Source organism: Lathamus discolor, chromosome 20, assembly GCF_037157495.1.
Source record: "Lathamus discolor isolate bLatDis1 chromosome 20, bLatDis1.hap1, whole genome shotgun sequence".
Classification (NCBI taxonomy): Eukaryota; Metazoa; Chordata; class Aves; order Psittaciformes; family Psittacidae; genus Lathamus; species Lathamus discolor.
The window spans coordinates 4,128,586-4,152,535 of NC_088903.1; the positions used below are offsets into that span (position 1 = coordinate 4,128,586).

The window sequence follows — 23,950 nt, forward strand, 5'->3', positions numbered from 1 at the left end:
ACAGAGGTCCTGCCACAGGCTGGTACCACGCTCTGCTCATGAAAGGACTCAAGATGCCAACACAGGCAGCTTTGTGCCAAGCAAAGGCTTCCCAGCCGCCTGCAGGTGGACAGCGTTTGTCTCGCAGCGCGTTCAGTCCCATCTCAGAAGAGACATCCAAAGCCCAGGGCACGATGGCATCCTTGAGATAACGCGATTCCCCGCGACCCTGCGCTCTGGCGCTGGAGGGGTTAATGCTGTGGGGAGCGCTGGCCCTTTAAGGGTGGGGGGGGGAGCGCATGCGCGGTTGGTGCTCACGCTCTCCGGGCAGCCATGCGGGTCCTGGTGGGTGAGTGCGGGGCTGCGGTGCCCGTGCGGGTGGGCGCCCGCTGCCAGGAGCGGGGCTGAGGGCAGAGCTTGGGGCGGCCCGGAGCGAGGACGCGGTGCGTGGTGCCCGGACACGGGCAGTGGGGTCGGGTTAGCAGCGGGCAGGGTGCCCCGGGGACGCCTGTGCGGGCGTTGGGGTGCGGGTCTGTGCCGCCCTGTCTGTGTCCTAGGTGGTGGGACTGGCTTCGTGGGCACAGCCCTGACCCAGCTGCTGCGGAGCCGCGGCCATGAAGTGACCCACGTCTCTCGACGAGCGGGCAGGGACCGGATCAGCTGGGTATGGGAGAGGAGCGAGGATGGGGCAAGGCTGGGGAGCGGGCCCGCTTGCCCTGGCCTGCTGTGGCAGACGGGGAATCCGCAGCGGGGATTCTAGGCCCTGGTGATGAACTCTTGGCCTCCTGGGTGCTCCGTGGCTTCTAATCACTGGGGTGGGTTCTGCTGGAGCTCCGAGGGGCGAAACCGTCTCCATTCGTGCTTGTGCTCCAGGCAGCGTCATGAGGGAGCTGGTTGGAGTTCTTAGGAGTCTGCACTGCTTGGTTGCTGGGAAGGCTTGAGCAGAGGGGAGGCTGCTGTGTTATCCCTGTTATCCCCGCCTAGGAGCAGCTGTCCCGGTCTGGATTGCCCCAGTGCGACGCGGTGGTGAACTTGGCTGGCGAAAATGTCCTCAATCCTTTCCGCAGGTACCTTGGTCTCCCGTGGTGCTGTTCCAAAGGGAAGGCAAGACAGACCAGTGCTGACAGAGACGTGGAAGGGATCTGGGGAGGAAACTGTCCAGGGAGCACTTGGGTTACCTTAACAATTGACATCTGGGTTCTGAAGTATCCAACACATTTCTGTGGGCCTGTTGAGTTCTGGGAGACCTTTGGAAGACATGTTGGAGGCTTGGCAAAGTAGTTCTACATATCCAAAATCACACTGGATGCCTACATTTAGATAACGTAAAGTTAGAACCAAAGTTTTACTTCTCTGAGGGTGGGTTTGGAAATGCCTTCACCAGGCACTTGGGAGGAATTCACATCACCCAACTTTGGTGTCCAGCTTCTCTGCTACCTTTATCCTAAGGCAGCCCAAAACCTATGGCCTTCTGTGGGAAGTGAGGGGCCACCAGCCCCCAAAGTCCCCGTGTACTTAGGAAATGAGATCCCGTGTCCTCCGTCTGCTTTGGAGCGTGGGGGAGTTCTTGTGACCTCTCCTGTGCTTGTCAGTGGGGGTCTGGTGGGAGCCCCTTGGTGCTGTTTCCTGGGATGCCCTCGTGGGGATTATAATCGATGGCTCTCCCTTTCCCAGATGGGGCGATGCCTTCTGCAGGGAGATCATCAGAAGCCGCGTTGAGACCACCAAGACCTTGGCCAAAGCCATTGCTGATGCTGAGCAGCCACCCCATGCTTGGGTCGTCGTCACCGGCGTAGGTATTGGTTGGGCCTGGCTGAGGCACGCCTCATGCTGACCTGAAGAGGCAAACCTCCAGACAGAAACACACTTCTGAGGGTCACGGGTCTTGCCTTGAAATGCTGGTTCATTGCCAACACATGTCGTTGTGTTTCAGGAAGCCTTGATCGGCTTTTTCCTCCTGCTGGATAGGAATTTGTGTCCCTGTGCTTCCTTTTACTGTTATCTAAGCAGGGCCTCAGCTGAATCCCCCTGTATATCTCTTTGCATTTCTGCTTGCTACAGTCTTTAAAGCTGCCACAGTGATGGCCAGTTCTTAGATGCACCTTTTCTATTCAGGTAGATCAGTGTGTTGCTTGCTGCTGTATTTGGTTCTTAGAGCTACCAGCACAACCTGAGTATTGGTGCATCCCTCTGAACTTGCAGAGCGCATTGGTACTTCAGAAACTGTCTCTGCCATCAGAGGGACCCTGTGCTGTTCACATGGGATGTCTGTGATAGAGTGATCAAGTTCTGGCCTCTTGGAGGCAGGGAGGAAGTTGGGGAAGGGGGTGGTGGCTGATTCAGTCCTGACCCCCTTACTGCTCTTACACCCACAGGCTATTACCGCCCTAGCCCCACAGCAGAATATACAGAGGACAGTCCAGGGGGGGACTTTGACTTCTTTTCACGCCTGGTGAGCTCCTGGGAGGCTGCAGCTCTCATCCCTGGGAGCCCAGCTCGTGGTGTTGTGGTGAGATCTGGTGAGATGGGGTGTCATGCCTCTTCAGGGTGGCTCTGCTTTGGTGCTGGGGCAAGAGGGGGAAGAGGAGGGGGAAGGTTTTATGCCTCACTTTGCTGGGGTGCTGTTCCAGTCCAGCCCTCTAAGGACTATATTGTTTGTGGGTTGGGGGGTGAAGGGGGCTTTTGTCCTTTGGGAGGCTCGGGGTGGGGAGTTGTGGTCTCACTCTGTTCTCTTCACAGGGGTAGTGCTGGGCCAAGGTGGTGGCGCAATCTCTCAAATGATCTGGCCTTTCCGCCTTGGACTAGGAGGCCCAGTGGGCTCTGGACTCCAGCCCTTCCCATGGATCCACATTCGGGACCTGGCTGGGATTGTGTGTCATGCCCTGGAGACTGAGGGCCTGCGAGGTGTCTTCAACGGTGTGTCTCCATCTTCCCCTGCCACCTCCAATGGCACCTTTGCTCGGGAGCTTGCTGCTGCCCTGGGGCGCCCGGCGCTGCTGCCCATGCCCGCTTGGGCTGTGCGGGCTGTCTTTGGTGCAGAGCGGGCTGTGATGCTGCTGGAGGGCCAGAAAGTGGTGCCGAAACACACCCTGGAGAGCGGCTACAGCTTCATCTTCCCGGACCTGCCAGGAGCACTGAAGGACATCGTGTCTTGAGGACTCCTCGGCAGGGCTGGGTTGGGCCCTGTTTCTGTGAGCAGCCTGGCTCGTGTGCCTTCCCTTGGGTGAAAGAGGCAAGCCCTGCCCCTTGTTGACACTTCCCTGCTGCCATACAAAGATGAGCAATCTGTTCCCCTTCCGTCTCCCTTTGTGCATCCCCAGTTTAGGAGTCATCCCTCTTAACTGTCATCTGCAGTCTCCACAGGACCTGCTTTTGGGCAGGGGAATCAGCCCCTCTGAGGGTTGTGACTGGTGAATCTGCCATCTTCCCTTTTCCACTCATGCTGATCCCTCAGTAGCTGGCACTTAGTTCTTGTAGCACAAATACATGTGACAGAGTGAGATTACACAGAGAGCGTTATGAAAAGGTTTTATAAGAAGATGGGACAGGCTGTGATGATAAAATGCTGAGTTCAGCCAGGCCAGTACTGACTGGCCCTGGTTTACACCCAAGCCATCTCTTTTAGACCCCTTTTCTGTCTACCTCCTCATTGTTGCTCCCAGTTTCTCCTCCCCTGCACGTTCCCTCTGCAGGTAACGTGGTCCCACTAACTCGATCCAACATCCTGGGCACTCAGGTGTGCATCCTTACAAAAAGGATGCATCCTTACTTAGCTTTGCATCCTGGTTGTCTACAGCTTCTGGAGAGCGCATCAGCAGAGCAATCAGGTGATCGAGCCCAGGCAGCGTGGGTTTATGAAAGGCAGGTTCTGCTCACAAAGCCTGATCTCCTGTGGCAAAACGACCTGCTTAGTGGAGGAGAGAAAGGCTGTGGATGTTGTCTACCTGGTCTTCAGTCCATGACCCACCTGTGTAGCCCCTTCTCTCCTAAATGGAGAGAATTGGTGTCTCAGCCACCAGAACTTAGGATGTCTCCAGCTACTGTCCACCTCTGGTGCCTCCAGTAACCAGTGCTTCCAGTTGTCATACACACAGCTGGTATGGAGGTTGCTTCACTTACTCAGCTGCCTGGATAGTTGCTTACACATTTACACAGCCTTGCTTGCTCACTGTGCTGGCACCGCAGACACAGGCCTTCTGTCTCCAGTTACTGCACTCAGCCCCCCCCCCCGACACGCACACAGAATACAGTGCTCACCGAGGAAGACAGTTAGCAATGAAGTTCAATAAGAAAACAGAAGAGACTGCGCTGAGTAAAGGGCAGGGCCAGACGACTGCACCAACCAGCATGTGGTTCTTCCCATGAATATCCTAGAATAAATCTTGTACGATCCTGAGATGCTTTTCACCTTCATTCCATAATGTGTCTAGGCTGTAATGCCTCAGATGATCCAAAAAGCTGCTGCCACTGATTCACCAGGGTGGGTATCACCCTAACAGCATGGGGCTGATTGCTTTCCTGCTACTGCCCTACGAAGAGCTGATTTAGGGTGTCTGTTTCTCTGGTTAAGTTAGTGTAGTTTCTGTGCCTGTTGCTGAGCCTCTGTGCTCACCTCTGTGTGTGGAGACCAGCTTTTTATTGTATAACCAACACGATGCACTTTGCAAAGGAGCAGGCAAGAGCCTGAACCCATCAGGGCTGTTAAGCATTTTGAATAATCACTTCTCTGATGGATTTACTGATAAGGCAGTCCTGTAGCAATGACAACTTACGTATCAGAGGACAGCTGAATACAAGATCCAGGACAGTAGCTCTGTAGATAGGAAAGGTATTTCCATTTTCTAATCCTGAGAAGGGGAGAAGTGGCTGCCATGAGTGCTCCATCTCGTTACTGAGCTTGGGAACTGCTCAAGCTTCTCTGGGATGCAGAGGAAGGTGAAAAGAAAAGCTGGGAGTTTTGCGCATGTACACTTTGACAGGGGCTCCTACACCGTGACATGAGGGACAGTTTGGTGACAGATCACCAGCTGGAAAAGGGGCTATACACCAACCCCCTCTGGGTGGTCAGCCAGACCCAACCCAACTCCCACACCACTTGCCGAGACTGTATGGTGTTGGTTTCTCTAGGAGGAGGCTGTGGGTAACTATTGAACCCAGGTAGACAATGTCCATTGCCCACCCTGCCTCAACTGAACAGGTTACTCCCTTGTAGAAGGTGATCAGGTTCGTCAAGCATTATTTGCTCCTGGTGAATCTGTGCTGGGGTTTCCCAGTCACATGCTTGGTTTGACTTGTGATAGCCTCCAGGAGGGTTTACTCCATCATCTTTGCTCCACTATCATCCAGGAAGATTCGCTCCATCACCATCTGATGTAAGACTGATGGACCTGTAATTTCCTGGATCCTCCTTTGAGCCTGTCCTGGGGTGATGGGGGTGATATTAGCCGCCTTCTAGTGCTTTGTAATGTCCCTTGATCTCCATGACTTCTCCAAGATGATGGAGTGTGTGCCCTTTGTTGTTGCTGGTAGTGTCTGATGGGACAACCCTACAGCAGTTATGAAAAAGGTTTATTCTAAATGCATTCATTATTTTGGATGTCTCCTTCTTCTTGGAGCACAGTCTGAAACACCTTTAAAAAAGACATGAATTTAAAAGCTTCAAGCATTTGAAATGTAATATCAAAGTGATTCAGTGTTATTCTATTAGAGTAATTAAGTATTAAGTAATATATATATTCTATATATTGTATTAGAGTAATTAAGCTTTTTTGTAAAGAGAGGTTTCTTCCCATCTTGTCTTTACAAGGAATAAAACAAGAGAAAATCAATTCTCTGGCTCTTCTCACTGATTTCAAAGTAGATCAGCTCCCAGAAGCAAAGTCATTAGAAGCTCAAATAAAGTTTCCTTAACTCTGGTTCTCCTGTGTTTTAATTATGAAGTTCCAATCATCCACAGGCAAGTTAAGTTCCCTGGAGGGGGCGAAACAAGCACTACACTGAAGATGTAAAAACCACTTAGCCATTAAGTAGCTGTTGCGAAGTTTCTGAAGTGGGGCAGTGAATTTACCCTGCGATGGCTCCCGCTGCCTGTCTTGAACAAGCAAACTAAAGGAAAAAGAACATTATATTGAAAGATCTCCTGTCCCCCTTTACTGTCAGTTCACCAAGTTAGCTGAAGTCTGTGCTGTTTCCTAACAGAGACAGCCTGCAAAGGTTAGCATAACCCATATTGATAGGGAAGGTTTCTTTTGCTTGATCTCTATAAGGAAACTGGTTTTAATGTTGCAGGATTAGGCCCAGGTTGGATGTATTGGGATACAGTTATGACTGAATGACATAGATAAGGAATTCCTGCTTTCAAAAGAGCCAAGTCACTCAGCATTAGTGATGGTGACAGGAATTATGGTGGTGAAAAGCCAGCAGGATCCCTCTACTCCTGGAAACAACCTGATTTAGCGTTAATGCGATGTAACTTGCTCTGGATTCTACAGACTGTACAGATGGGATCTGCACTTAATGTAAAGGGATCTAAGTTTCCTCCAACAGTTCTCCAGAAAGAATTTCTCTTCTGCAGTTGTCTTTGCTGGAAGTTCAGATATTTCAATAATGATAAGTTACACGAGTTACAAAGCAAAAGGATGACCATTTAGCAGGGGGTTAAGCTATCCCCGTTCCTTCTGAGAACAGAACCCTCAAAATAAGTCTCCTGATGGCCTTTTTCATTTCAGTATTTCTCAGGGTGTAGACCATGGGATTCAACACTGGAGCAACCATAGTGAAGAAGATGGAGACCACTTTGTCCAGTGCAAATGTCTTGAAGGGCCGAGCATAGATGAATATTCCTGGAATGAATGTTATGCTTATTGCCATTATCTGCGCTATGCAGGTAGAAAAAGCTTTGTGCTTTCCTGTGGTGAACTGCCTCCTTGTCTTGACTAAAATGACAGTGTATGAAATAAGCAGCAAGACAAAAATTATTATGAGGAGCAGTCCACCGTTTGAGACCATCAGCAGCTCTATCAGGTAGGTGTCAATGCAGGCCGCTTTCAGTACTTGTGGGACATCACAGTGGAAATTGTCCAGGGTGTTAGGACCACAATAAGGTAAAGGGAGAAGCAGAGTAATCTGTGTCGCAGAGTGAATGAATCCTCCTGCCCATGACCCTACCACTAGACCTAAACACGCTGCGCGGTTCATTACAGTCAGGTACTGCAAGGGCTTAACAATAGCCACATAGCGATCCGCTGCCATCGCTACAAGAAGAAAGATATGAGCACCGCCGATGAAGTGGAACAAAAACATGTGAAGCATGCACTCCTTGAGCAGAACAGATCTGGGCTGGGAGAGGAGACTTGACAGCAGAGTGGGAGTAGTGACTGATGATTCAGCAATATCTGTGAACGCTAAGTTGGCCAGGAAGAAGTACATCGGTGTGTGCAGGTGGTAGTCAGTGATAACAGCGGTGAGGATGGTGATGTTTCCCAAGCAGGTCGTCAGATAGACAAGGCAGAAGACTGTGAAGAGGAATTGCTGAATCTGAAGACTGTTGTTGAAACCCAGGAGAACAAATTGTGTCACAGGACTGGTTACGTTCTGCATCTCCAGTTGTTACCATCTGAGCGTGCCTGTGAGAGGAATTTAGAAGGGAGCGTGAAGTCAGCTTTCAACACCAAGAGGGGTCATCTTTGCACTCCTGTGGCTCAGAAATCCCCATCCTAGAATCCTCCTTATATCCCCGCACTAAACAGTGCAAATTCTGTTCAGCAGAGGTAGTATCAGTGTTCGGAACTGCATTCTTTCATCTTCAGCTTGGCTTCCCTGCATCTGTACTCTTAAAGTCCAGTGTAACTTTACAGTTAGTTGCTGTCCTCATAAACAGACTTTAGTTTCCCCAGTAATGCAGGCTTTGGCCCCTCCTCAATGCAACAGTGATTATCCCTAATATTACCTCATTCCATTCATGCATAAGAGCCCCTTATTCCACACACGACTGCTTTGCCTGCAGTCTCAGAGTTGCCTGGTTCCTCTTCTCCACAGAGGACTCCAAAGAGAAAATAATAGAGGAATAAAACCCTCAACCAAACCCCAAATCCAAAACCCATTTGTGCATCTTCTCTAAGCATCAAAGCAGATGTGAGGAACAAAGTTACCGTGAAACCTGTGCGAACTTTCCTGGGTCTGAACAATAATGGTTTTGCTAATGCCACGAATGGATTCCTGCTCCGGCAACCAGTGTTTACTGGGCTACTCCTCTGTAAGCCAAAGGGAAACAGGATATACTGCACATTCTTTGTTTTGCAGGCATGTCTTACCAGTTGACAGATTCTTTTATGCTATGGACAATAAGCCTTGCCGCCTGCTGCTTGCTTTTGTAGGGGATGAAGTATACAGAGTCAGTTGGTTTGACACACTTTGCTGAATGGCTGGCATGGACAAAGCCTGAATGTGGGACATTGCCTCTTTGTGCATGTGTCCCCTTGCATGGAGTGCTCAGTTCAGAGAGAAACCACAGGATAAACCGATCAGGGGTTGCCAGAGAACTTGGGCTTGTGCTGTGGTTCTGTCAGTAAAGAATTTAGAGTAGTCTATTCCTCCCTTATCCTATTAGGACTGTCATTTGAAACAATACACAGGGCGTTGCTGACTAGCAATACCCTGAAAACAGAGATGGCAGGAGCAGGAAGGGATGCCTGCTCTGCAGTGGAAGGCAAGTGTCGTGGTTTAAACCGATCCAAACAGCTCGTCCACTCACTCCTCCACTTCTTGTCCTCCCCCTGCTCCTGGAGGGACGGAGAGGAGAATCAAAAGAATGCAGCTCCCAAGGGTTGAGATAAGAACAGTTTAGTAACTAAGGTATAACACAGATCACTGCTGCTACCACCAATAATAATAGTGCTAAAGGAAATAACAAGAGGAAAGAATACCACACCTCAGCACCAGCTGACCAATAACTCGCCCCACTCCCCCTAGCCGAGCACCGACCGATACCTCCTCCAACCCTGCAGTCCCAACCCTTCCGGGTAACTCCCCGTTACCTCCTGGGCATGACGTGCTGTGGTATGGATACCTCTTTGGTCAGTTTGGGTCAGGGGTCCTGTCTCTGCTTCCTCCCGGCCTCCCCTCCTCCCTGGCAGAGCAGGAGGCTCACAAAGTCCTTGGCCAGACCAAACATTTGAGCAGCAACGAAAAACATCGGCGTTATCAGCACTGTTCCCAGGCCAAAAAAATGAAAACATAGCACTGCACTAGCTACTAAGGAGAAAAACAACTGCTACTGCTGAACCCAGGACAGCAAGCCAGGGACTGAGTGACAGCAAGGCAGCCAGAAGCAGCCCAGCTCACCAGCAAAGCTGGTCCCACAGTACACAGAGAAAGAGCAGAGCAGAGTCATTGATAGTAACCAGTTAGCCCAGCGATTGCCAGAGGGAAAAGGATGCCAGGGAACAAGACAATGACACCACTGAGCTCAACGTGAGAAGCCGAGCAAGCGAAGGATAAGCTGCGTGAGACACTCAGACACGCTCAAATTGCCAAAATTACCATTCCAGTCGAGCCCAGGGAAGGCGGTTCTCTCCAGCCAGGCTCAGGGCTGGGTTCTTGGGTGACAGGTTGGCACCCGCCTGCTTCTCCTGCCCCACATCTGCACACTGTAGCCGCGTTACCTGCTCAATTTACTACAGCAGCTACCAGTGCGGCTGCCAATCAGAAAGTCCACAGTGACATCATTCCAGCAGTTTCAGATGTTCTATTGTCACTTGCTGATCCAAGATCATCCGCGTTTTATTCGCACTGGGCCGGCACAGCGTACCTGCAGCATAGCAAGGGCAAGAAACAAGGAGAGGACCTAAGCTTAAAAATTTAACTCCTGAACCAACTGGCAAATAGATGAGGCTTGCCGCAGCTTTCTCAAAGCTTAGCTGCTTCACAGGTTAACAAAAGTTTAAACAACCATATTAAATCAGTGCTGATCCTGACCACAGGCAGCTAAACCCCTGGGGAGAGGAGAAAAGGGACAGCAGAGAAGGATTATAAAGAAAGCTCTTACAGATAGATAAGGGCACTTCAAGCCTGTTGCTGCATCTCTTGTCCATCAAGTCTGAGAAAGTCATCGTGTGTAAATGGGTAGCATTGGCTGAGGAGACACCGACCTCTCAAAAGGCCAAGCTGGCCAGCAGAAAGTACACGGGGTTATAAAGCCACGGGTCGTTGATAACCATGAAAATGATGTGAAGTTCCTCAGACAAGTTATGACGTAAACTATGGAGAGAAAATACCGAACAAAGAGTTGTTTGTCCTCTGGATATTATCTTTTCTGGTGACTGCACGGTGCCAACTGTTAAGCTCAGACCTTTTCTCTGAAATCCCTGTGAGGTTTGCTAACAGGATCAAGAAAAAAAGAAACACAGGAGAGTACTGTTGAGGAGAGAAGGGATTATGTCATAAGGGAATGAATTAAAAAGTTCCTGGGTTTTTTTATTCCATAGATGGTAATCCCACAAGCACAAGAGGCTCAGTAAATGTCCTTCTGTCCTCCATGACCCTCAATACTCTATGCGACTCCCTGCAGTATGAGTTCCATGACAGGATCATATCAGTAGTCAACAGGTAAAACCTGGTTGCCATCTCCTCCTCTCCCTCTGCCTCTCCCTCTCTCCTCATAGAGGAGGTGCTTCAGCCCCCATGATCATTTCTGTGGCCCTCCTTGGGCCCACTCAAGCAGGTCCATGTCTTCCTTATCCTGGTGGCCCCAGACCTGAATGGAGAACTCCAGCTGGGATCTCACAAGAGCACAGTAGAAGGGGAGAATCACTTCCCTTGACCTTCTGGTCCTGCTCCTTTTGATACAGCCCAGCACATGTCTGGTTTCTGGGTTGCAAGCACACACTGCCAGCTCATGTTGAGTTTTTCAGCAACCAACACCTCCAAGTCTTCCTCAGGGCTGCTTTCAATCCATTCATCACCCAGCCTTTGTCCATGGTTGGGATTGCCCCAAGCCAGGCACTGCACCCTGCTCTTGACCTTGCTGGCCTTCATGAAGTTCACCCAGGCCCACCTCTCCAGCCTGTCAGGGTCCCTCTGGATGGCATCCCTTCCCTCTAGAGTGTCAGCCACCACTCAGCCTGTCATCGTCTGCAGACCTGGTGAGAGTGCACTCAGTCCTGCTCTCCATGTCCCCAGCAAAGATGTCAAATAATATCGGCCCAGTCTCGACCCCTCATCACTGATCTCCACTTGGACACTGAGTCATTAACCACCCAGCCAATGCCTTATCCACCCAGTGGTCCACAGCTCCCCATTTTAGGGACAAGTATGTTGTGTGGGTCAGTACCAGATGCTTTGCAGAAGTCCAGGTAGATGATGTCACTTTCCCTTATCCATCAATGTTGTAACCCCATCATAGGAGGCCACCAAGTTCATCAGGCATGATTTGCCCTTAGTGAAGTCATGTCACCAGTCACCTCCTTATTTTCCATGTGCCTTTGCGTATTTTCCAGGGGGACCTGCTCCATGATGTTGCTGGACACCAAAGTGAGACTGACTGGTCTGTTGTTCCCCACTATTGTTCTTGTAATATGAGTTACAAGTTTGGCTCTAAGCAATAACAATCACAGAAATAAACTCATGATTTAGAGCCAAAAGAACCATCACTGATTCTGTGACTAAATTATCATCTTGATTTTAATTTGGCTTAAATGGTGAACCTTCCTCCTCCTGCTCCTCCTCCTCCTTCTCAAGGAAGGAAGGAAGAAAGGGAGGAGACTCGGTGAAATTCCTCATACAGGATCCTGAAATTGGATGGAACAAGTCATAATTCCAGGGGCTGATCTATACATTTTTACACCTCATTCTCAGAGAATCAGACCACGGTGGTTTGTGTGATGTCCAGATTTTACATGTGGATGTGTGGGAAGTGTTGATTCAAGTCAAGAAAGTCTATGATACAGCCAGAGATGAAATCCATGGCTTCCAGGTCCACACTTTGTTCACATAATGTTCTGTAACATGTGCTCCAAACTCACTCATGTCTCCAAGATAAACTCAGTATTTAAAGTAGCAAAACAAATCCTTGAAACACAGTATGAACTTGGAGTGACAGTCCCCGTTCAAGCGCAGGACTTGAACTGCAGTGCTCTTTTCAAAGCTTTTTTCACCTCTTTGTTCCTTAGAGAATAAATGAAAGGATTCAGCAAAGGTGTAACAATAGTGTTAAGTACATGGACAGTTTTAGTTAAGTCTAGTGAGTCCTTTATGGAAGGTTTGACATGGAGAAAAATGGTGGAACCGTACCAAATAATCACTACGGTGAGATGGGAAGAGCAAGTGGAAAAGGCCCTTTGTTGGTCTATGGCTGATGGGATTCTCAGTATAGTAGAGATGATGTAAACATAGGAGACCAGGGTTATTGTGCATGAGCCAAGGATGACAATGAATGCGATTATGAAGGCCACTAACTCAAGCAAGGTGGTATCTGTGCAAGAGAGGGCTATCCATGGGGCTATGTCACAAAAAAAGTGATTAATAACATTAGGGCCACAGAAAGACAACGTGCTAATCATATATGCAGGTATGGCTATGGAGAAGAAACCACAAAACCATGATCCAAAGGCAAGTTGAGTTAAAAGGGTGCGATTCATGATAGAGTTATAATGTAAGGGGAAACAGATTGCCAAACAACGGTCATATGCCATGGCAGCCAGAAGAAAGTACTCAGTACAGCCCAAAGAGAAAACAAAGTACATCTGCAGAAGGCAATTGATAAAGGAAATGGTTGGGTCTCCACCCAAGAGGACTGCCAGAGCTTTGGGGACACAAGCTGTGGTATACCAGATCTCGAGGAAGGAGAGGTTGCAGAGGAAATAGTACATGGGGGTATGAAGTTGTGGCTGGCTTCTCACTAAGACCATGACGGAAAAGTTTCCCAGGAGTGCCAAGATGTACATGATGAAAAACAGCACGAACAAAGACGTTTTCAGATGCTGATGGCCAGGAAAACCCAGGAGGACGAATACGTTTGTGGCACTGTGGTTTCCTCTTGGAACATCAGACGGAAGACTCATCTAAGTAACAAAAGACAATAAAAACCCTGCGGTTTGTTCAGTGCATTGCTACTTATTTTCTGCATTACGTATCAGAACTCATAGCCTAGACTGCCCAAAACTATACTGAAAAAAGTGTTCTCCTCTCATCAACAGGCTGCCATGAGCATGGCCACCAATACTCACAGTAGTAAAAAGGAAAAGCCCGAAAGAAATGAAGGGGTCATGGTGCCCCTTCATTCTTTGAGACCATTAAATTGATGTGTATTTATAAAAAGCCTGATTTTTGAAGTGTTCAGCGTTTTAACTGGGATTCAACCACATCCAACTGAGACTTCTGAAAAGAAGGTGCCTGATTTTGTATTCACTTGTCTGGACGCAGGTAACTTCCCTCCCCACTGACACAGTTTTAAGTCTGGCATATGTCAATATGACACAGAAAACAAGCAGGATCTGTATGTTTCTAACAGGAGGAGTCCAGGCTGGACAGGTGAATCCCATGCTGTGACCTTGGACAGTCAAGGCAAGGAATTATGACAGTAAGATTCATGTATAGAAATGGAGTCAATCCACTAAGTAGAGAATCATAGGATAATGAACAGAAAAGGAAAGAAGAAAGAGAGGTGCTGGAGTGTGTAGAGCAATGGATGAATAGTTACATTGACAGAATAGACACATAAGTTCCGAAATAAATGGACAACAGGTAGCAAAGAATACAGATGGGTTTAATGCACACGCACACAAATAAAGCCCCTTACATCAATACGAAAGGATAGCTAGAAAGGCAAAGAGGTAGCATGCACACACAAAATCAGAATAATTCACATTGGAAGACATCTCAGGAAGACCTCCTGCTTGAAGAAGGGTCATCTACAACTTCAGGGCTTTACACGGACAGGGATGGATGGAGGAAGAGAAATGTGGATGTATATACAGGGACAGGAGACAAAGCAGAGGCAAGCAGGGTTAGAGAGAAGTTAGCTTTCACTTTGCAAGCATTCAAAAGCTCTACATCACGGTTAGACACAAGAGGAGGTGCAAAGGCAGGATTCTTCGTCTGAAATTGCCCATTTCTCGGTGAAGAAGCAGAGCATTTCTGGAGCCGGCACTTTTCCATTCACTTACCTTGGGAGAGAAGGTATGAGTGCAGCATAGCTCCAAGGTACAAATATTTCCTGAATGGGCCCTTCCCCAAGGAATGAAAGTCCCCAGCGTTCCACAGTCACTCGCTGGGAAAACATGCAATTACCCCTCACCTAGGGAAGGAACTATTTGCTCTCATCTATTTCCTCCACCTGAGAGGAGCTATTTCCACTCAACTTTGACTCATGCAGGTAAATGTAATTCGGAGACCTGTTGAACGTTCAGATGAGCCTTTCGCCAACTTGTGTCAGGCGACCAAGTTTCCTGCTATTCGTATTTCCTAGTAAAAGTTCAAAGTATATTTAGTACAGAGAGGAAAAAAAGAAAGGTAAACTCATAGAATCATAGAATAGTTCGGGTTGGAAAGGACCTTAAAACCATCCAGCTCCAACCCCTCTGCCATGGGCAGGGACATCTCACACTAAACCATCCCACCCAAGGCTTCGTCCAACCTGGCCATCTACAGTGCTGTACATAAGAAAAACACATATCCAACAGCAGTGCTGACCAAATGACATATAACATGCATCTTCAAGGTTTAACATTATTTCTAGCACAAGTTCTGATTTGCTGTAAATGCAAAGGATTCAAAGGAGGTAAAATAAGATGAGAACGGTCTTTGTTTAGAGGGATTTATGTTTCAAAACTTGCGTATATTATCTCTTTTTGGCACAGATTTGTTAGTTTCATTAATTAATACCTGGCTAGTGGGGGAACCATGGTGCAAAGAGGGAATCTGACAGTGCCGGTTCCTCTCAACAGATCTGTTCATTGTGGTTGTAAAACCTTGCTTTCACCTTGGAAATATCAGGTGGTCTAGATAGAAAAAACATCATTATTGATAAAAAAAAGAGGAAATTGAGGAGTCACAGTTTATCTGCCCATAAAATGTATGCCAATACAATACTTGTATGCCCAGCCAGCAACTGAGCTTAAACCATTTAATGTTTGCCATCTAGAAGTCACATATATCATGGGAGGTATTCGCTCCACTTCCAAACAATGAAGTAGTTCTCATGGTTGTTCTGGTGAATGACTCATCTACGAATGTGGATTTCTAAAGGGTTCAAATGAAACGTTCTCAAAGGCACAGACGGAAGGAGGACTCTGAGGCCCAGGCTTGGATGCAGCACAACTTTAATGAGGGTAAAGAGGAAAAGGAGGTGGCTCACAGGGAGCACCAGGGGCAGCCACCAAGATGCGGTGCAGCTCCTGCAGGGTGTCCGTCTGCCTGTCCCTCACAGGGAGGGAGGGAGGCCAAGAGGTCCCCACTGGGCTGCTCCAGGAGGTGGGGACAGGAAAGGAATAGAGAGGAGAGTGGGAGAAGGAAACAGCGCCGCGAAGCTCCATCTCCTGTCCGGATCCATGATGTGGGGTCTTGGAGGTCCTTGCCCGAGGATGCTGGCAGCAGCTTTAGCAGGGTCTGCAGCGGTAGCGGTTGGTGATGCAGGAGAGGTCGAAGCCCCCGGAGTTGATGGGCACTCCCTCGGCGCTGAGGATGCTGCCAACGGCAGCGGAGGTGGAGGAGCCCACAACGGTGTTCTGAGGGAAGGAGCTGAGGATGGGGCCGGGCAGGGTCACCACCACGGGGGAAGGCTCAATGACGACGGTGGAGCTCTGGCACTGCCTGACACAGCACTCATTGCAGCTGTTGGCCAGCGGGGTCGGGCCGCAGGGCTGGCAGGGCACGCACGGGTTGCAGCAGGACATGTCTGGGTGCTGGAGCTTCACCTGGACACAGGGCAGGGGCAAGCAGAGGATGGGACACGGCAGCAGCAGCTCTGCAGCCAGGCCTGGGCAAGCCAAGGCAGCTCCTGGCCCAGCACACGCTCAGCACCTCCAAGCCCAGCAGCCAGCTCAGCTCAGTGCCAGCCTCTCTCTGCACAAGCCCTGCTCTCCCCTTCCCTCTCCCAGCAGAAGCAGCTCCCAGCCCTGCGCTAGCACAGCCCCCAGCAGCTCAGGCACACGGGCAGGAACGACCTGCTCTGGAAGCAGCAGCACAAGAGGCTTCGCACTCACCTGATTCCCAGGAGAAGGAGGCCAGAGAAGTGGATGAAGAGCAGAGACCTGGGCTGCCTTTTATAGTCGTCCTGCAGTGCCTCAGGCCCACGGGCACCTCTGTGGCAGCGCTCATTTCCTGACAAGCTCCCGGCAAACGCAAACCCTCCCAGGTAATGGCAGGGGCCGTGTCCCGGTTTCCACCACTGCTGCCTTTTAATTTCCCGGCTCAGGTGCTTTGCCATAGGAAGGCTTCTGTGAGTGCCGGGGTGAGAAGCCCAAGGGTTTCCGGGCAGAAACACGTGAGCGCAGCAGAAGCCTCACATCAAGGGCTGGTGCATCCCGTGCAGGCAGGGGATGTGCTCCTGCCTCATTCCTGTGGGCTTGCTTGTGGCCAAGGCATCGGGAAATGGGCACCGCTCTGGTGCTTCTCTTCCGCATGCCCAAGGACTGCCACGGGAGAGGACACGGCACAGCCTTTCCTCTTGCTGCCCTCGCCTCTCTCTGCGGGAAGGCCATTGCTGTGTGCGTTTAACCTAAGGTACGACCGGCTTTCTTGATATTAGCAGAAGAACCAGGCAGCTCTCAAGGCTATTCAAAGGCTATTCAAAATCTTTACAAGTCTCAGACTCTGCTGTGACTATCCTGGAGGAGAAGGAGGATCCTGGAAGGGAAGAAGGAAGGAAGAAGGGAGGATGGAAGGTGTTTGTGGCACGGGTTGGCTCTTTCTGCGGAGAAAAGGCCAAAGGTGTAATTGTGAATAGTTCCCAGCAGATGGCTCCCGAGGGACAAAGGTGACCGGCAGCGCACGCAGATGGGTTCCATGAGCAGCGGTTCGATCCTGTCATAACCAGGCACTACCAAGACCAGCAAAATGATATCACATTCTGGTCAGATCCGTCGTTGTCTCCACCCTTGGTGCCCTATATTGCCCACCAAAAGGGACTGTTGTGGTTTAAAACCAGTCAGCAACTAAGTACCACACAGCCGATGGCTCAAGCACTCCCTTCAGACCCTGGGCAGGATGGGGAGGAGAACGGCAAGCAGTAAAACCCACGGGTCGAGATAAAAACGCGGCTGGTCTGGGGTGGGATCGTCCATGAGCTGCAGTGTGGATTTCTGCTCCACCATGGTCTTTCCTTTGGGCTGCATGGGAGTCTCTGCACCATCACCTGGAGCACCTTCTCCACCTCTTCCTACCCTGGCCTTGGTGTTTACAGGATTGGCTCTCAAATGGGTTTTCCCTCACTTCCTGGGCAGTGTTCTGCCCTTTCTTAAACACGTTTTCACAGAGGCACCACCAGAGTGATGGGCTCAGCATTAGGCAGCACCGAGTCCATTTTGGAGCTGGCTGGCTCTGATGCTGTCAGACATGGGTTAAGCCCCTGGATTCTTCTCACAGAAACCACTCCGGCACCCTTCCTCCTCCTGCTACCAAAGCCTTGCCACAGAAGCCCAGGGGCATGGGTCCAACAGAGTATGAGGCACAATTACAGAAATACAAATTTCAACAGAAAATGTCCATGGTAGAGCCTTTAAGAAGTGGAAGTGGTGGAGGTAATTATGGTGATCTCCTAAACGTTATCATCATCAGATCTCAACTGCTGTATCCCACATTTGCCCTGGGCCTCTTTGACACTCCTCCAGGCACTTTCCCAAAGAATTCTACCCATCAGGTCACCAAGAGGATAAAAATCTGCTCTTACCAAGTACAGGGTTGCAATTTTGCCTTCTGCTTTCACAGCCACTGCACACTGTGGACAGGAGAGCTATCCCAGCCTTTCTCCAGAGCCCCAATAGCTCACAGGTCTTGAAACTGTCCTGCACAACACCCTTGTCCCTAAAACGCGGAGGCATAGATGTGATGGATGGACCACCTGGTAGGCAAGCAACTGGCTGGATGCTTGCACTTGAAGAGTCTCTTACGTAGACAGGGTGACAGAGCTGGACTTATTCAGCCTGGAGAAGAGAAGGCTCTGGAAGACCTTAGAGTATCTGCCAGTGTCTAATGGGTCTAAAGGAAAGCTGGAGAGGGACATTTGATAAAGGGCATGTAGTAATAGGACGATAGTAATGGATTTAAACAGAAGGAAGGTAGATTTAGATTAAATATTACGCAGAAGCTCTTCCCTGTGAGGGTGCTGAGGCGCTGGCACAGGGTGCCCAGAGAAGCTGTGGCTGCCCCATTCCTGGCAGTGCTCAAGGCCAGGTTGGATGGGGCTTAGAGCAATCTGCTCTAGTGGAAGGTGTCCATGCTGGTGGTAGGGGAATTGGAACGAAATGAGGTTTAAAGTCATTTGCAAACCAAAACGTTCTATGGTTCTATAAATCCATGAAACATGAAATTAATTTACCATGTTTCCAAGTGACAAAACCCACCGCAGTGACGCTGATCCCTCCCACCTCCAAATTTTCCCCTGAACAGATTGAAACGGTGCCTGCAGAAGGAAGGAGGACTCTGAGGCCCAGGCTTGGATGCAGCACAACTTTAATGAGGGTAAAGAAGAAAAGGAGGTGGCTCACAGGGAGCACCAGGGGCAGCCACCAAGATGCGGTGCAGCTCCTGCAGGGTGTCCGTCTGCCTGTCCCTCACAGGGAGGGAGGGAGGCCAAGAGGTCCCCACTGGGCTGCTGCGGGAGCAGGGGACAGGAAAGGAATAGAGAGGACAGTGGAAGGAGGAAACAGCGCCGCGAAGCTCCATCTCCTGTCCGGATCCGTGATGTGGGGTCTTGGAGGTCCTTGCCCGAGGATGCTGGCAGCAGCTTTAGCAGGGTCTGCAGCGGTAGCGGTTGGTGATGCAGGAGAGGTCGAAGCCCCCGGAGTTGATGGGCACTCCCTCGGCGCTGAGGATGCTGCCAACGGCAGCGGAGGTGGAGGAGCCCACAACGGTGTTCTGAGGGAAGGAGCTGAGGATGGGGCCGGGCAGGGTCACCACCACGGGGGAAGGCTCAATGACGACGGTGGAGCTCTGGCACTGCCTGACACAGCACTCATTGCAGCTGTTGGCCAGCGGGGTCGGGCCGCAGGGCTGGCAGGGCACGCACGGGTTGCAGCAGGACATGTCTGGGTGCTGGAGCTTCACCTGGACACAGGGCAGGGGCAAGCAGAGGATGGGACACGGCAGCAGCAGCTCTGCAGCCAGGCCTGGGCAAGCCAAGGCAGCTCCTGGCCCAGCACACGCTCAGCACCTCCAAGCCCAGCAGCCAGCTCAGCTCAGTGCCAGCCTCTCTCTGCACAAGCCCTGCTCTCCCCTTCCCTCTCCCAGCAGAAGCAGCTCCCAGCCCTGCGCTAGCACAGCCCCCAGCAGCTCAGGCACACGGGCAGGAACGACCTGCTCTGGAAGCAGCAGCACGAGAGGCTTCGCACTCACCTGAATCCCAGGAGAAGCAGGCCAGAGAAGTGCATGAAGAGCAGAGACCTGGGCTGCCTTTTATAGTCGTCCTGCAGTGCCTCAGGCCCACGGGCACCTCTGTGGCCGCGCTCATTTCCTGACAAGCTCCCGGCAAACGCAAACCCTCCCAGGTAATGGCAGGGGCCGTGTCCCGGTTTCCGCCACTGCTGCCTTTTAATTTCCCGGCTCAGGTGCTTTGCCATAGGAAGGCTTCTGTGAGTGCCGGGGTGAGAAGCCCAAGGGTTTCCGGGCAGAAACACGTGAGCGCAGCAGAAGCCTCACATCAAGGGCTGGTGCATCCCGTGCAGGCAGGGGATGTGCTCCTGGCTCATTCCTGTGGGCTTGCTTGTGGCCAAGGCGTCGGGAAATGGGCACCGCTCTGGTGCTTCTCTTCCGCATGCCCAAGGACTGCCACGGGAGAGGACACGGCACAGCCTTTCCTCTTGCTGCCCTCGCCTCTCTCTGCGGGAAGGCCATTGCTGTGTGCAGATGGGCTTCTGCTGGGAGGGCTGGGCCCTACTGCAACACCAACAGTGCTCTCAGGACACCTGCGCTGGGCTCATGTGCCTCATCCCCGCTCTGTGCAGTCTCTGTGCGTCCTCAGGGAGCACCAGGAGCGTGACTGGGGCCTGGTCCTTCCCTGCAGTACCGCAGCCCTGCTGTGCCGGTGCGGTCCCAGCATCTCCCCAGTGGAGTCCCCACGTGCTGATGTTTCCGGCTCTGTGTGAGCGGACAGATACGGGCATGGTTCCATGAGCACACGTGTGTCAGTCCCTCCTCGGGTGACCCTCAGCATGAGGGTACCGGCACAGCATGGCTTGGGCTTGTGAAACAGCGTGAACCACCAAAACCCTTTTCATGAGCAGATCCAGCAATGTCCCACTTTACACGTGCAGAAACTGTTGTGCACCGACCACAACTCCCCAGGCCAAAACGCGCTGTGCTGCTCAATGGTGGAGCCGTGAATGAAGGAGGGCAGTGGAGTCTGTGTTGTCTCACTTGGATTTCATCACATCTCATTTTAAACATATCAAATATGGCTACTTCCAACTGATTAAGTCAAGATGTATGCAGTCAGGGTAGAGAAACAGGTATCAGTCATAGTTACTATAAACTTAGGTTTGGAATTCCATCTGTTTCATTCCATGCATCATCTCTAGCCCCCTCTCCCTCACCTCCCCAGGGTACTGGGGCTCTGCTAGGAAGTTACTCACATTCACTCACTGCTTTGTGTGTCTGGATTTCAGAATATCATCAGAGCCCACAACACACCTTGCTACTAGATCTTTCAAGGCCTGTCTGACTTGTTGATTTTGAAGGGTGTAGATGTAAGGGTTACACAGCTGAGTAATCACACAGTAAAGGAAAGATACAACTTTGTCAAAATCCCTCCCGCCCCGTTGCCTTGGTCGGATGTACCTGAAGATGGAGCTGCTGTACAGAATAGTGACCACAATGAGGTGACTGGAGCATGTGGAAAAGGCTTTTTTCCTGCTTGCTGAAGACTGGATGTGTGTGACGGTGTGGATGATGTAGGCATAGGAAAAAGCAGTTACTGATAAGGTGCCAGGTAGTATCAGAACACCAGTCACAAGCACTACTTTCTCAATGATGCCTGTGTCTGTGCAGGACAGCTGGAGCAGCGGTGCTATATCACAGTAGAAGTGGTTGATGACACCAGGCCCGCAGAATGGCAACTGGATTATAATTGTGAGTGGGGAGATCATCAAGAAGAAACTCATTACCCAGCAGCCCAGCACCAGCTGGAGGCAAAACCTATTGCTCATAAAGGTAGCATAATGCAAAGGGCGGCAGATGGCCATGTAGCGGTCAAAGGACATGAGAGCTACATGGAAGAAAGTGCAGACACCCAGGATGAAGAAGAGGGATAACTGAAGGAAACATCCAGAGGGGGAAATTGTTTTTGCTCCTGTGAGGAGGCTGTAGAGAGTCCTTGGCATGAAGGTAGAAGTGAAGCAAATTTCCACAAGGGAGAAATTCCTGAGAAAGAAATACATGGGGATGTGGAGGCGTCGGTCCACCAGTGTGATGGTAATGACAGTGATGTTTCCAAGGAGGATCAGGAGGAAGGCCACAAAGAGAATGGCAAATAGGATGATCTCCGAAAAGCGGCTGCTGGCAAGTCCCAGGAGAATGAACTCTGCTGTTGTCTGGTTTGTCTCTGAAAGCTGAATAATAGTTAAAAAAATGTTAAAGATGTTCCAAGAAGCATAAGCAAAAGACTAATCAGATGGTACATGTGGTTGTCCTAACTGGAAGACTACTGTAAACCAAACAGTGAGTGATTTACGTAAGAGTTGACCTGAGCAGGCGCCTGCCTGGGCTGCCCGTATCAATTGGCCACAGCACAAACTTACCATAATGAAGCAGCCTTTGGGCAGCTCCCACTTGGCGCCAATAATGACACTGCCAAGCAGGTTCTTGTCCACACTCTTAAAATGAAGCAGCATATTCTCATGTGGATATCCTTTCACCAGACAGTGGAAATCATGAACAGCATTTTTCAGTGCTTAAGAAAAAGTGGTAAGAGCTCTAAATACCATAATGTGTGGGAATTACTCCGCAGACAGGATCCGTGTAACGGGCTGTGCCTTGGCTAGAAAACCATCCAGTGTGTCACGACTGCAGGTTCCAAGCACCTGAAGGGACACAAGATTATCTATGCCGCTCCCCTTCCCTTTTCACATTAGCTCAAAAACTGGCATTTTAATTAATACCTGTCAGAATCCGAGTACCTTTCTTAATAGTACCCATTACAAACCCCAGAGGCCATGCATCAGAATACCTTTGAGGGCAGATTCCAAAGGAGAGGGCATACCCTTTTCCGTAGAAACCTTAAGTGTTTCTTAAGGCACCTGACTGCAGATCACTGCTTGTCCAAGTACTGCATTCATCACTAGTGCTGCATTGTCAAAGGCAGAGATTCAATACCTTCAGAGAGACTTTCTTGCCGATCTTAAGATGAGTGTCAGAAGTACCAGGTGTGTGTTCGCTCCTGAAGATACAGACCCTAGATGATCAGATAAGATTTAGATCTTCCCCTGTCTTATTTGTGGCATCACGGGTCAGGATCTGCAAGAACACCTTAACACTTCTGCCCAATTTCTGTTTTCCAGGCTGGCTTCCTGCCTTAGCAGACAAATATAAATTTTAGTGCTTTATTTTTCAATCCCATTTTCCTGTACTTATGGTAACATAACAACGAGAAGCTCCTAAATTCTTCTAGGTTACCGGTCTGCATCATTTTCCAGGTAGCAGTGAGCTGCCAAGGTCTCCTCATCACATTTTAGCAACAGTGACTAACAGTAGAACTGTTGTCCACAAACGAAGCAAATTGTGATATTCCCCAACAAAACAGAAAATACTAATAAATTATTCTCATTAAATGTCACTAATTCACCTTAATAAATACTCCTGGAGAAGAAAACAAAACAAAAAGCCAACAATAACACCAAAAAATGTGATCTGTTGCTAGCAACGGATCCTAGCAAGGATTTCATAAGCAGCCTGCAAATCATCCCACTTCTATATTATCTCAAGCCTTCAAACTCCCATTAGCATGCTCAGAGCCATTAAGACACAATCCCTGTGCTTGCCTTCTGAACCTTTCTAGGGCTTTATTTTAGCATGAGAGGAACCCTGTACTAGAAATTCACTCCATTAACCGGAAAGGCTACCAGCCCACTGATGATGTCTCCCTTGTCTTCAGTTATCCTAAACAGACCACCACCAATAACTGAAGCAGAGCCATCTATCCTGCAAATTACATTGCATCCCACATTACCTGTTTCTAACATGGAATACATCAGTTGCGCCTTCTTTCTCTAGCACATTTTATACTCCCAGTTAGTCCTTTATTTTACATCAGTCTTCCAGCTTAGGGAATAATTAGGCACTTTGCTGATGGCACTGCTGGGACACATCGCTTACATGGCAGGGTGTGGGGAGAGCTGGTTTGTAGAACCATGGAAACAGAACACTTACGTTTGGAAAGGATTTCTAGACATCATCTGGTCAACCCCCCGTGATCAAGCAGGACACCTACAGCATGTTGCCCAGGACCATGTCCAGTTGGGTTTTCATATCTCCAGAGACAGAGGTTTCACAGCCCCTGTTCCAGTGCTCAAGTCAGACAGAATCTCCTGTGCATGTTTGTCCCCACTGCCTCTGGTCCTGTCACCAGGCATCACTGAGAAAAGCTGGCTCTCTCCCCTTTGCACCCTTCCTTCAGGTATTTATGTACATTGATGAGATTGCTTCTGAGCCTAGATGACATAGAATCATAGAATGGTTTGGGCTGGAAAGGACCTTAAGATCATCCAGTTCCAACCCCCCTGCCATGGGGGGTTGAACACAAGAAAACACTTGCAAGTTAAAGATT

General features: G+C 50.0%; 6 protein-coding genes across 7 annotated transcripts; 1 reads left to right on the forward strand and 5 right to left on the reverse strand.

The window, feature by feature from the left end:
- The first annotated feature begins 294 nt into the window (after positions 1-294).
- Positions 295-5,807, forward strand: SDR39U1 (short chain dehydrogenase/reductase family 39U member 1). Its single transcript, XM_065698939.1, has 6 exons — positions 295-328; positions 537-643; positions 964-1,046; positions 1,654-1,775; positions 2,355-2,498; positions 2,719-5,807. Exons 1-6 carry the CDS (start codon positions 313-315, stop codon positions 3,132-3,134), a joined length of 888 nt encoding a protein of 295 aa, XP_065555011.1. The 5' UTR covers positions 295-312; the 3' UTR covers positions 3,135-5,807.
- A 579-nt stretch (positions 5,808-6,386) lies between these two features.
- Positions 6,387-9,654, reverse strand: LOC136023924 (olfactory receptor 4D1-like). Its single transcript, XM_065698938.1, has 2 exons — positions 9,520-9,654; positions 6,387-7,604 (listed from the first exon to the last, which is right to left on the reverse strand). The coding sequence occupies exon 2, from the start codon at positions 7,576-7,578 to the stop codon at positions 6,637-6,639; it is 942 nt and encodes a 313-aa protein (XP_065555010.1). The 5' UTR covers positions 7,579-7,604; positions 9,520-9,654; the 3' UTR covers positions 6,387-6,636.
- Positions 9,655-12,083: 2,429 nt separating this feature from the next.
- Positions 12,084-12,668, reverse strand: LOC136024294 (olfactory receptor 6F1-like). The gene has a single exon (XM_065699511.1). The coding sequence runs from the start codon at positions 12,666-12,668 to the stop codon at positions 12,084-12,086; it is 585 nt and encodes a 194-aa protein (XP_065555583.1).
- A 2,815-nt stretch (positions 12,669-15,483) lies between these two features.
- Positions 15,484-16,169, reverse strand: LOC136023963 (feather keratin Cos1-1/Cos1-3/Cos2-1-like). Its single transcript, XM_065698988.1, has one exon. It carries the CDS (start codon positions 15,867-15,869, stop codon positions 15,573-15,575), a length of 297 nt encoding a protein of 98 aa, XP_065555060.1. The 5' UTR covers positions 15,870-16,169; the 3' UTR covers positions 15,484-15,572.
- A 2,661-nt stretch (positions 16,170-18,830) lies between these two features.
- Positions 18,831-19,473, reverse strand: LOC136023966 (feather keratin Cos1-1/Cos1-3/Cos2-1-like). Its single transcript, XM_065698991.1, has one exon. It carries the CDS (start codon positions 19,216-19,218, stop codon positions 18,922-18,924), a length of 297 nt encoding a protein of 98 aa, XP_065555063.1. The 5' UTR covers positions 19,219-19,473; the 3' UTR covers positions 18,831-18,921.
- A 101-nt stretch (positions 19,474-19,574) lies between these two features.
- LOC136023921 (olfactory receptor 6E1-like) lies at positions 19,575-23,872 on the reverse strand. Of its 2 annotated transcripts, none has more exons than XM_065698933.1 (2): positions 22,110-23,872; positions 19,575-21,737 (listed from the first exon to the last, which is right to left on the reverse strand). In XM_065698933.1, the coding sequence occupies exons 1-2, from the start codon at positions 22,110-22,112 to the stop codon at positions 20,769-20,771; spliced, it is 972 nt and encodes a 323-aa protein (XP_065555005.1). In that variant the 5' UTR covers positions 22,113-23,872; the 3' UTR covers positions 19,575-20,768. The 2 variants fall into 2 exon arrangements, with proteins under 2 accessions (XP_065555005.1, XP_065555004.1); XM_065698932.1 differs by lacking the exon at positions 22,110-23,872 and adding an exon at positions 21,927-22,099.
- Between the last annotated feature and the right edge of the window lie 78 nt (positions 23,873-23,950).